Genomic DNA, 12708 nt, shown 5'->3' with positions numbered 1-12708 from the left:
CTGGAGATTAAAGACCATACCAGTGCCAATATTTGAAGACCTGAAAATAGAAAATTATCAACCTGTTTTTCCTTAACGTAAAATACATAAAATCCAACACACACTGCATTGTACCAGAGTAATTTGTGAGATTGTCACTAGGGGATGCTAAAATTCAAGGTTTTTAGAATTCTGTTGAGCAGCTTTAACAAGTAGAACTGTGTTTCCATCGCTGACTTCTACTTTTACCTATTTGAATGAAATCATAAGCTATGTTTAGAATAAGCGTTTGATAGATGTAATGCCATAAAGAGATTTCAGGTTTGATTGAAGTATTGTCAAACTCCTGATATTTTCCAACATGTTTCATCCTTTTAAGATCACCATCCATGATAACAGCCACAATATATTGATTTGTAGGTAGAGGTTTCAAGTTGGATACCCTGCAATAATCCTAATACTTGCTCTTAGGTTCTTCAATTCCTTCCCTCTGCTCCTCTACAGCCACAAAATTGTACCACATGAATAACACTTTTAGCATAGACATAGAGACCAGTAGCGTCTCCCTATAAACCCAGAAAGAAAAGAAAACAGTGGAAAAAATACAGCTTTTCCCTTTATATTAGGTTGTTTTTCTACTCATACTCAAAGGTTTTTTTGTGAGCTGCTCATTCACAATAACACAGATCTATGGCAAATCGAAATTAGTTTTTTTCCATGTGTACAAAAAGGTGAAAGAACCTCTTTTGTGTGTTTTATTGAATAGTCCCTTCTCCTCGGCCAGACAACTCCTTCCATGACACCAGGGGTCAGAGCCGAGGTTCGGGCATGGCAGGGGAAGGCAGCGGTTTGACGAACCACTCCAAACGTCAGCCGGCCTTTGACCCCTGGTAATTATCTCCTGTAACAACAGCAGAGCACAGTTCATCTTGTTTATCGCAGACTGTCCTCCACAGCCTACATTATGTCAGCACATGAATCTGACAGAACCACCAAGCTGGTCTGTCCCAGATTAAGAACTGCCATTATCCAGCAGATGTTGTCAGGTCTGGTCTTATTGGAAGTTTAGAAATGTTACCCAACACCCACTGATGTCATAGTTTCCTAATGCCTGAAAATTTAATAGAATCTACACTGATGATTATTACTTGATTAATAATGTCATAAAATGTCTTGACTAATATTATGGGAACACATTTATCAATAGCATATAACATTTCTGATCCAGTCTTTTTTCTGAAGCTGATGAAATAATATTAATAGATGGTTTAATGAATTAAAGTATGCTTTTGCTTAGAAATGTAAGGTATATCAAATTTGTAATGCAGTGAGGCCAGGATGTTGCATGTGTCTGGGTTTCTGCACTTGCACATATAACTGTATTCTGCATTTTAACTCAATGGTCACTCTATGTTTATAACATTCTTAAATTCTTAAGACAGAACACGAAACTGAAAATCAATGCAGTATTTCTACGTTCTCAGTTTCTAAATTGTTGTTTTTAAAATAGATTGTAATGTAGTAAGGTATTACAGTACTGGATATAAATGTTATTGCAGTGTTAGCCAAGCCTTTTTATTACATTTTCAATCAAGTTTAATTTTACTACATTTTTAGGCAATATATTCAGAAAATCATTACACTACTGGGTGATTGAGTGCATTGTTGTGAGAAACGTGTTAATTGTCCTTTTCCTTATGTTCAGGACTGGTCCAGACACTGTAGTTTTAAACCCCTCTGAGCCATCCAAAGAAAAGGAGAAGCAGGGTTTCTTCAGAGCAATAAAGAAGAAAAAGAAAAAATCCCAACTGGTGAGTTGGTACTGTATGTCAAGTCACTTTCACTCGGTGACTCAAACATTATTGAGGTCATTTTTCCGCCTTGTCTGGATGCACTATTTCATGCATATATGTGTTTTGATGTCGGTACCTTGCTTGTGAAGCTGCGTGTCTATATAAATCTTCCTCTGCTTTCAGATGTTTAATGCTCTGCCCTTGTTAGCACCTTGACTAAGAGATCAAATCACTTCTCCTTGTTGTTAATGTCATGTGCGTCATGTTTCCCTGTGCCATCGGTCATGTGCCTCTGTATTGCAGATGGACGTCCCCGAGGGAAGACCTCCTGTCATCAAGAAATGTCTTTTCCCTCTGTTTAGTCCAAAGAATAATATAAAGCGTAGTTCCTCTGTGAGAGTCCTTCCTGTAGTGTCCTCTCCCATGGTACATGTTGTTTTCTCTTATTCATCTCCACACCATCCATGCATGTATGCATCAACAGCCTCAAATCAAATCACATTTGGTTTATTTTCAGTGTATTTTGTGTTTTATGGGACAAAATGTGTTAATTTCATGTTATTATCAATTGATAGTGTAAACTAGCCAGATCCATACATACAAGTGTATCATTTGAATGATTCTTAATCAAATAGAGTGACTCCCATGAATGGGTAATAATATTGATGAATATTACTCATTTATTGTAAGCTTTGATTTTTTATCCAATGAAAAGCAGATGTGTTCAAAAATCTGTATGAACTTCAATCTTTGGATCTGGTTGGTCTTTTTTCTGTTCAGTCCATCTGATTCTTATGAGTTGCCAGTGATTTTAGTCCTAACAGCATGTCTCTGGTTAGGAGCTGATGATGAGTGAGAGCGCTCAGGCTTTGCTGAAGCACCTGAGGGTTTTGGAAGTCTGTTGTCTTTCTGCCTGGTTACTGTCACACAGAGTTTTACTGCTTTGTATCACACAGAAATATTCACTTCAGCGGCTTGATCTGGACAAATGAGGCACTGAGTGACAAAATCTTTGCTAAATATAAAATTGACCACATTTTGTTGTGATGTTCCACTGTCTGTCATCTCAGTGGCAGTAATGTTTTAGCATGAAACAGGTGTTTGGGACTCTTTCTTCCCTTCACATTTTTTATTTATACATGACAGTTTGTTCAGATTCTGAGAGGGGGTTACTGCTGATGACAGAGCACAAATAAACACAATCTGGTTCGAAGAAATCAGGCAGTCAGACTCAGACTCTGTGGAAAATTGTGCGTGCTGCATGAAGAGTAGATACCAAGACTTTAGAAATCTCATGGACTGGCTAAACGGCTGATATCACTTAAAAAGCTTTATCTGTCACGTGGAATCATGAGGTGGTTTCCTCTCTTTCACCTCAGATCAATAAATGTTTCTGTCTCACCCTAGATGCATGTTAAGTTTGTAATATTTATTAAATTTCCAATACACTCTGAACCAAACATTGCATATATGCCAGTTTAAACAGGAGAACAGGAACTTATGACGGTTATAGCTCCACATGAACAAGGACAACTAAAAACTTTGTGTAATATTTGTCTAATGTAGTACATTTTCATCTAAACAAAACTACACAAAGCACATTTTTTGTTGTTCTTTATATTACGTGGACCTATGCCTGTCATAAGTCTGAAGATATAAGACTGAATAAGGAGTAAAATGTATTTTCACCACATACCAGGTTCCCAGTGAAGGTGTGGATACAGTCCTTCAGAAGGGCTCCAGGTCATCCAGCCATCAGAGCAGCCGCCACAGGTCACGTGACAAGAGCCGAGACCGCGACCAAGACCGTGACAGGGACAAGGACTGGCCACCAGAGAAACTGTCTGACTCACACTCTCCGGTAAAAATTATACCTTAGCTTTCATTTGTTGTGCTCAAAGTACGAGAAGTCCAAGTAGTAATTGTGTAGTACAGTGATTTGACTGTTATATATACCATCTTTATTTTGAACTATTGTTTAGAACTGCAACGAGTGATCAGTTTCATTATATTCCCCATTAATTAATTGTGCTCAGTTTGTAAGCAATCTGAAAATATTGGCAAATTATGTCTTATCTTGTCATAATTCCACATTAACAGTATCCCCTCTCAGAGTCCATAGCTCAAACATGGAAAATACTTGAAAAGGGCTGAAATTATTATAAAATCAATTGCAAATCTTCACAGCCTAAAGATTAAATTAAATGTTAAAAAAATAAAGGTTAAATGTGGATAATTTGGGCTGTTTATTTCTAAATGAGCAGTTTATTTCTATAGAAGGAGTAGGTTTCTTCTATAGAGTTCACTATGTTCCTCCACCTCATTTCTGCAGTAGCTCAGAACAAACCAGGGCTCAGTAATGAGGATTATGCGTCGCCTGGGGCAAGTAACATGCCATGTCCTAGTAAATCTACAAAACTCACTTGCCAGTTTGGCAAGTTGTAAAAGGAAATTAAATGCATTGTTTTTTTCCAGAGCTGATGATGGAAGAAGCTCAGAAGTGCATTATTTCTATCACTGAAGCACCAGAAAGCATTCAGTTATTCTGAAAAAGGGGAGTTTTAGTTTGCTGGCATCAGAGGGTGTGGGTGAAAATACATGTACGTATTATACAATTTACCATAGTTTGAAATCAAGATGGAGAAGACAAGGGGGTTTATAAAATATAGCTGACAGCATCTTCTATGACAACTGAGAGGACAGCTGATGACTCTTAAACATAACAATTACCTTTAGCCTTTCTTTAATTAAAGAGTAAATACATTAAAGTAAATCATTAGCCTCATAGCATAATTACCTGAGTCATATTTTTGGCCAAATTGTGCATAGAATTGAGCAACAGTGTTAGGAGAGTTAAGTTATGTAGATATCATAATCTGGCCAAAAATATGACTTAGGTCATTATGCTATGAGGTTAATGAAATTCACAATGAAATAATGAAGGCCAGAGATTAATCATTACCGTCCAGTTTTGGTAAAACATTCAGATAGGGGTTCAAATCCTTTCACAATGAATGGGTTTTTCCTTAACAGAAAATTATACAAGTATTTTCTCTGAACAATAGGACACAAGATCATTGGGCTTCAGTTTGCTTTAGTACTTAAAGGCAAGATAGAATTATTATCCCCTTAACCAAAAATCCCAAAAGATGATGAATCTAACACCAGTTCTGAGTGAGGTTTTCCATGTTTTACTTGCAGCCACCATAGTGAAGGGTGCAACCAACAAACAATAACAAAACATGTTTTATGAACTTGTGTAAAATTCTGTTTTTGCATTAACTACTAACTAAAGCAGTATTGGAATAAATGTAATCCCATTCGTTTTAGTTACATAATGTTGTGGTCCGTGTGTAATGTCCTTTCAGAGTCAGCCACTAAAGTCACTGCGCAAACTCCTGCACCTTTCATCCTCATCGTCCAACCAGACGCCACCCTCTGATATGCGCTACCAGCCACTACCCAATCCAAACTCTGCTCAAGGTGGTTTCACTGAAAGCCGGGGTCACTCAGGGGTCAGTACGCCCCAACTGAAGAGCCGCCAGTCAGCCTACCCGATGCCCACTCAGCTGGAGTCTGGCTGGCACACGTCCGCCTTGGGCCGTCCCGAAGGCAACCCCTACCCGGAGCAAATGAGCATCAAGGGAGGTCAGAACGGGCACGGCTTCGGACGGCCCTCCCGGTCTCGGATGCCAAACCTAAACGACCTGAAAGAGACGGCTCTGTGATCCCCTCCCCCTCCCTCTGCCAGTCTCTGCTGTAGTTCAGACTTTCCCCTCTGTTGCTCCTACACCTTCCTTACGTAACCCTACACCTGCTGAATACACAAACACACACACACACACACACACACAAACACACAGATACCAAACCTTAAGTTTTAAACACTGCTTGCAAACAGGCCAAAAGCATAGGCCTTTTTATGTCTTAATTTTTTTAAAGCTTCCATGTTTGATAGACTTTATATTAATACTTATGTAATTCTGATTATAATTTGTACTATATAGTAAATATATTCAAATTAAATATATATAAATGGATAGATGAAGTGTAGATTTTAAGTGTAAGTATTTTTGTTTCTAATGAATAGAAATATAGTACATTTTACTGCGTAGTATTTCCTTTAGACTATCTAAGGCATTCTAAATGAATCAAGTTTTATCAGTTGTTACTATAGAGGTCGGTAATGTCAGTAACTTTGTGTTCATCTCACCCAGGATTGCAACTCTTGTCCAAGCTGTTTTGCCTTTGGATGTGCTCTGTCATACAGGTTACAGATGCTGCTGAAGTACACTGTATGTTGCACAAACAAGTGGAAGAAATCTTAAAAGTATCGCTGTAGTGCCATTAATCTGACAATCTAAAAAGCTTATATATGAGACTTCTGTTTTTTTAGGATATTTAGATTTTTATGTCTTCTTGAAATGCAGCCATTTTAGAGACTATGGTGCCATAAACTGACAGAAACCCTAACCTACATCGCCCTCTGTAGGATATAATGAAGCAATGCACTTACTGTTCTATGATTACATGTACTAACGTCTAGGCACTGACTAATAACACACAGTATTATTGTCATAGTGTAATACAGATATTGAATCTATGGTTACATTTCAATCATTTCCAATGGAACTAACAGTATAACTGTACCGAAGGTCACAAACATTAAAATGTTATATATTACATGTAAAATAGATCAATCCTACAGCGGTAACACCTTGATACTTTGCACAGCTTTGAGTAAACTTTAAGGGTCTGGTTTATGGCAAAGAACATCTGAAGTTGATATTGAGGGATCTGAGTCTGCCTGATAACTTCCCTTACAAACAGGATTGAGGATTTCACAAAAAGCTGCTTCCAAGTGGCTCCACTCGTTATTGATAAGTTAAAGAAATGTACGAATACATTTACAAATATTACATTCTTTTTGGCTGCTGTAAGGATGTTATTTATTGCTTTCTTTCCTTAACTTTAGTCGTTTTTACAGCAGTTAGAAGAAGACAAAAGCCATTCTGGGTGTACCAGTGCATTTTGAACCGGTGGAGCTGCTTGGGACGAGGTTTTAAGAAATCTTATCGTGGAACCACAGTGTTTTGCAGAAGCTCTGTACTGTAACACTGTTTCCCACATGAGAAAAAGTGCCATGAAAGTAGCTTGGCAGAACTGAATTCTTTTTTTTTTCTTTAATGTTGCACTTTGAACCTGTGTGGGGCAGCAATATTGCTATGACTCTGTAAATTCTTCCTCACCTTCTCTTTATCATGTGCACAGTGTGTGAAGGTTGAAACACAGAGCCGCAGGTACACACTGAGTCCAGCCATGACTGTATTGTATTGTGTATTTGTGCATCTGTAAGGACTGTGCACACTCTGTACTTGACACAATACATCTCTTCTCTCCTTGGATTCTTGTTTTGCTGAAGGAGCACCGTGTATTATATTAATACTGATGTGTGACTACTTGTTTGGTAATATTTATAACAGAAGATGTTTATCAGCTGTTTAAATGAAATCAAGTATTAAGTTTGTGCTTTTATTACAGACACAAATTAGTAGCATAGTCAGTGTTTATCTGCTTTTTTTTCCACAGAGCATTTACATGAGAACATAAACCCACAGATGAATGCTTAACAATTTTAGAATATTCATGTTTACATATGTAACAGTGAATCTCAAATAAAACCAACTCCTTTGATTTGATGCTTCACTTGTAAAATCTTTTTACACATTTATGTGTTTATTTAGGATCTGGCTGGGTGATATATCTAATTTTATTCCCTTCAAAAACCCTCATTTGCATTTAAAAAGGTATCTAATGTTACCTTCAAGTGTTAAAACAAGTGCAGTGTTGTGCAAAAGTGTTAGACCACCATTACGTTTGTTGTTTGTGCAAGGTTTTAATGACTACGTACAGTATACATTCATCAGTCTGTGTATTGAGATACAAGCGCGGTATACAGGAAATATGTAACTAGTATTAAAAACAAACATTTCAAGGACAAAGTGTTTCTATAGACTTACGTGGCAAGTATTCAGTGTGACCAAGTTTGCACTCGGCATGTAACTTTTTTGAGGATATATGAGATGTACAGGCAAATCTACTTGTATTTTTCACCAGTTTTCATTCAAGGTATGTCAAATGATGAGCTTATTGAGGTCACACTAAACACTGCCTTTTTCCTGTAAAAGCCTGGTGTGTTTTTAATACTATGCACATATTTAATATATATTAATGTATCTCATCACAACCCTCCAAAAACAACAAAGCTAAATGTGGTCTAAATCTTCTGCACTGTACTGTATACAGACTTACAGTGCATGAAATGACACCAAACACCTTCACCTGCCCAGACTTCATCTACTTTGCCAAGAAAGACAGCCATGTTAAAGGTTATTGGAAAGTAATATGATGATTGTCCCTGTGCTGAACTGGTGTCCATCTTTTGGCAAATGGCAGGCTGGAAGGCCAAAGTCCTCCTCAGCCTATCGAGATGCACTTGTTCATGCACATCAGCAGCTCCAGCCTCATGGCAATGCGGGTGTGCCAGCCCAGTGGCAGCAGGCGGATGTAACGAGCCACGATAGGCGGTCGCAGCAGGTTCTGCACCGTAGAGGAGCGATCAGAGTTCCCATAGAACACCTGGAACAGGATGAAGGGCAGACAAGACATAGAGTACAAAGGTAGATTAGTATCATGAGTAATACAGGAGAGGCCTTCTTCAGGCAACTCATTGTTATATAAAGTGAAAACACACGTCTCAACACGGTTGCATGACTATAGTTCATTTAATGCTGGCTAAACTTAACACTGCAAAGGGACTTTAGTAAGATATTTATGTTACACATTCATAGGAATTGGTTTCTTGTGGCTATCTCTCATATATACACTGTTGCCCATAAAACTGTAATAAAAAAGTTTTTCCTCTTCTCATGAGATGATTTTGACAATGTGATTTATTCTTGATAAAGTTTAACTGGGACCGAGTATGTGATCATTGTACCAGGTGATTGCTGACATGTATAAATAGGAGCAAAAAGAGAAATATGTCATAAAACAACATTAATCCAACTTTATGGGCAACCGTGTATAAACACGAGGTTAAATCTCAGCATTGCAGACGTCCACTGAACAGCAGGAGAAATGTCAGTATGTGATCGCTCTCTCATCTTTGGTTGGTCTTTGGATGATTGCCAAAAACCACAGATTAACCTTGAGCTGCTGAACAAAAGTAGGCATTGAGTCTGTTCACTTTAGCTTCTTAGCAGATTGACATAATCAAACCCTGTCATTTGTTGACATAACAGTTGGTCTGCACCAGAATCCCATCAGAGTTACTGTCATAATGAGGCCTCAGTACAGTATACGCTCCAGTTACTATGGTACTACTACAATATTTAACAAAATTCGTCTTTCTTTCCAGAAAAAATCCTAACCTATGTTTTTTAACATTGCTGATGGCATTAAGGTGAATAAAACTAAATAAATGAAATGCAGTCTTGTCATTAAATCTGTTCTTACCCTGTTGTTTCCTGTTTGGTCTTTGTAATAGATCCAGTTAAGACTTTCCACGGTCCGGTACTTAATGCTGTACTTTGTAATCCACTCATCAGCGTCGCAGCGTCCCTGGGTCAAGATGCCAGACACTACAGCCACCTCCTTCAAGTCGATCTGGATCCACTGGAACTGGTCATTGAATTTGGAGAGCCATGCACACCTAACAACAATCATGTGGATGTTTTTGTAGCAGAACTTTAACATATGCAATGGTATGAGGTGCTTGTTAGTGTGTGCTGTGTACTGGAGAGGAGTGTGTGCGTTTTCGAGGCCTACCCAAAGCCTTGGTTGTTAAGACGAGCCTTGTTGGGGACCCATGAGGAGTACCAGCCAGTGTACTGGTCCTGATTAGAACAGCTGATCTGTTCTGATGTAACAGATCCAGATTCAAAGCCCAGGGGTCTGTGGTAGGGGCATTCTGTGGAAGCATTCATTTTAATATTTTGGCCAAGATGTCTTATTAAATATGATAATAAGACTCTTTTGTTGCAAAATAAAAGGCCTGATATCACTTGGAGTGCTGTGACCAGATTAATGACAGGTTTTATGAACCACATTCGTGACAAATGTCCACAACTTGTTTTAGCTTTTATTAAATCAAAACAAAGTTGTTGCCTTTCTGGAGAAAAACTGAATTATTCACCATGAAGTTTTATAAATCAGCCTAACAGATGTACTTAAATCATCTCTTTCTACAAGTTTGCATGAGGTGGGTGACAATCAGGGCATCATCTGATGTGGACTGCTTTGCCAGTACCATGCTACTAGGTGAAGGGCATGACCTATTTTGGGCTGCCTAATCTGCTCGTCATATCCCCGTACAGGTAATGAGATTATTGAACAGCCTTGGTCCTGTACTATTCAGTGTACTATACTTCCTCACAGTTTGTTTTTCCTTCCCTCCAAAATATGAAGACTTGTGCACTAAAACAGAAAAATAGCATATCATAGTCATCATAGTGGGTGACTGTGCACCTCTGTAGAGAATCAGACACAGAAATGAGATCAGGCTGAGGTCAGATGAGGACACTGTCAGTTATGATCATCTGTGTGATCTATCATACCATCTGGAGCTCCCTGTTGAGCACTAGTGCCAACAAAATACCCAAGTGAAATTTCTACCTGTCATTAATCTTTATGTGTGTGATGTTCTTCACAACACAGAATTGTATATTCCATTTGGCACTAAAAAAAACTCAGGCTAGAACTTCTGTAAAGACTGAAGGAATCAGATCAGTGTGAAGGTCAAAAGTCAAAGTCAAGCACCTCACCTGGCATGCACTTCAGAAGGTAACTCTGAGCGGGTGGCAGTGACGTTGGGGCAACAGGTGGAAGGATAGCAGGGGTTCGTGTAGGTGAATCAGCAGATTCACAGTCACAGGTACAGGCTTTCATGTTTTTTGTCCATGTTTCGACCTCCTGGTCCTCCTCCTGCAGCTCCTCATCTTGGACAACCTCCTCCTCCTGGAGGACACACAGGAAGTAATTAATGCAGAGGTGATCCAGGGGTGATCCTTACCCTACCACACTCGACAGGTTCAGCCTCCAAAAACTAAAACTTTGTCAATGTTAACAAAATATACTTAAATCAAAAAGAGTCACAGTACTCATTGTGTAATAAAGTGGTCCCTGGCAGTGTTTCGCTCTCACATATGTTGTTTTCATGATATTGCTGCTACACTGATGTGCATTTTTCTGCTCTAGATTATGCTCATTTGACTTCATTTATTTACTGTCTGTGGCTTAATCACCAGCAATATATTGTATTTCATAAGATCATTATATATTTGTAACATTGTTGTTCTATGAGAGCTGTATATCTTTACTAAGTCAACTTTTCAGAAAAACAGGCCTGTTTTCAGTTTTGGGACAATCTATTATTTACTTAGCATGATTGTTTTTCCCTAGCCAGAGGATCTTCTTAACCTTAAGGAAGACTTGTAACCTGAAAAGAAACTAAAGATAAATAGAGGAAGGTTAAAAAGTGTAATATTTTGTCTCTAAGATGTAGCTGAGTAAAGGTATAAAATGGACTAAAATGGAAACACTGCGCATGCACATTACTTGCAAATAAACTGAAAATAACCAGAAGCGCATCACATTTGTACTTAAGCACAGGACTGTAAAAGTAGGCTCTTACCTCTTGTGTGTGAACAGTAAGCAGGGCTGCACCACATCAACAGAAATTAAACATTAGACATGTTAAAAACACTTTTGTAAAATAACAATTATAATAATAACAACTAGGAGCTATCTAGGAGAAAATACAAACAAAAGTGTTATATCTATCTAGTTTAATAGCGGGATTATAACAAAAGGTCAAACTGTGGAATAGAGGGGTGTGTATTTAGTGTTTTAAGCAGGTGGAGTGTATTATGATTTCATGATATCCCCTAAATGGTGACTTACCCAGAGACAGAAGCAGGAGGAACAGCACAGCAGCTCGAGTAGTGACCTCCATCTTCGTCTTCAGTTGTGCTGGAATGCAATGTGTGTGATACCAAATGCTAGAGGATAGGATTACTGTAATCCACAGGTCTGTTATGGCCTTATCTAAAAACCTTTCACTGGCTCTTAGACACCTCCCATGCTTATTGCGAGACCATCACAATCACCTCTTAAATGTGACATTTAAGGCGGTAGTGACTTCAGTGATTAGCCTACTATGTACAACATTAAGCCACATTGCCACTCACTTACGTTTAAATAAATCTGTGCTCTGTATATGCACTTAAAGGGTCAGTTGGAGATTTACATGTTATGAGATGCAAGTCTGATTCAGAAGGTGAGATGGGGATAGGGAATGAATGAATGACACAAAAAATGACAACACCAACAAAAACTAATGCCCTAAGCAAAATCATCACCAGAAAAACAAAACAAAAAAGAAATGTATACTATTATACAGAGGAAACAATTAATATTTATCAATGTCAGTGTTACTTACACACCTGAAAGGGAGTGGGAAGACGTTAAAACTTATTTAATTCCACCCCTTTTTTCTAAATCATATACAGCAACTTTCAGCATCCTGACATTACTCCAAGCAACAGTACTATAAATCAATCACAGCCCTACCAAAACAATGATTATCCCAAAACAAACAAAAAATCCAAAATTGTAACAATATAATTGTTATGTTCCTTCTCCCCCAGGAAAAACCCACAACATTTTGACCTATATTTCAACAAAATCCAATTGGTGGATTTCCTTCATAGATTTCATATCTCTGACACAGTTTCCTAAGTTACTGCTCAGTAATAAGGTTCATTCATGACGGGCTCTTTTTCAGTCATACCATATGTTACAATAGCAGCGTAATTTTTGGTTTATTTTCACCTCTGTTGTTTTCCTTGTATTATTTGAGAACGCATCGCAAGCA

The 12708-nt window shown here is 38.2% G+C and overlaps 2 protein-coding genes across 4 annotated transcripts in view; one reads left to right on the top strand and one right to left on the bottom strand.

Annotated features, from left to right (window-relative positions):
- Positions 1-7466, top strand: part of LOC115418630 (cyclin-dependent kinase-like 5) — a 46543-nt gene extending 39077 nt beyond the window's left edge. For 2 of the 3 annotated variants that reach the window (XM_030133157.1, XM_030133158.1), the window contains exons 15-19: positions 746-869; positions 1685-1790; positions 2076-2198; positions 3472-3633; positions 5141-7466. In XM_030133157.1, coding sequence (XP_029989017.1) covers positions 746-869; positions 1685-1790; positions 2076-2198; positions 3472-3633; positions 5141-5500 — 875 coding nt within the window. In that variant the 3' untranslated portion in view covers positions 5501-7466. The remainder of the gene's footprint in view (positions 1-745; positions 870-1684; positions 1791-2075; positions 2199-3471; positions 3634-5140) is intronic. The other variant, XM_030133159.1, reaches the window with a different exon arrangement.
- Positions 7467-8032: 566 nt separating this feature from the next.
- On the bottom strand, positions 8033-11846 carry rs1b (retinoschisin 1b). The gene is made up of 6 exons (XM_030133160.1): positions 11736-11846; positions 11467-11492; positions 10598-10790; positions 9603-9744; positions 9291-9486; positions 8033-8411 (listed from the first exon to the last, which is right to left on the bottom strand). Exons 1-6 carry the CDS (start codon positions 11785-11787, stop codon positions 8250-8252), a joined length of 771 nt encoding a protein of 256 aa, XP_029989020.1. The 5' UTR covers positions 11788-11846; the 3' UTR covers positions 8033-8249.
- Positions 11847-12708: the final 862 nt, after the last annotated feature.

Source organism: Sphaeramia orbicularis, chromosome 4, assembly GCF_902148855.1.
Source record: "Sphaeramia orbicularis chromosome 4, fSphaOr1.1, whole genome shotgun sequence".
Classification (NCBI taxonomy): domain Eukaryota; kingdom Metazoa; phylum Chordata; class Actinopteri; order Kurtiformes; family Apogonidae; genus Sphaeramia; species Sphaeramia orbicularis.
The sequence above is the reverse complement of the archived record's forward strand: the minus strand, read 5'-3'. Positions and strand labels throughout refer to the sequence as shown.

Excerpts from the sequence above, each read along its gene's own strand:
- rs1b (XM_030133160.1), bottom strand. The coding sequence starts at position 11,787 with ATGGAGGTCACTACTCGAGCTGCTGTGCTGTTCCTCCTGCTTCTGTCT. Across the intron at positions 10,791-11,466 it reads TTACTGTTCACACACAAGAG|GAGGAGGAGGTTGTCCAAGA; the intron begins GTAAGAGCCTAC and ends TGTGTCCTCCAG. Across the intron at positions 9,745-10,597 it reads CCTTCTGAAGTGCATGCCAG|AATGCCCCTACCACAGACCC; the intron begins GTGAGGTGCTTG and ends ATGCTTCCACAG.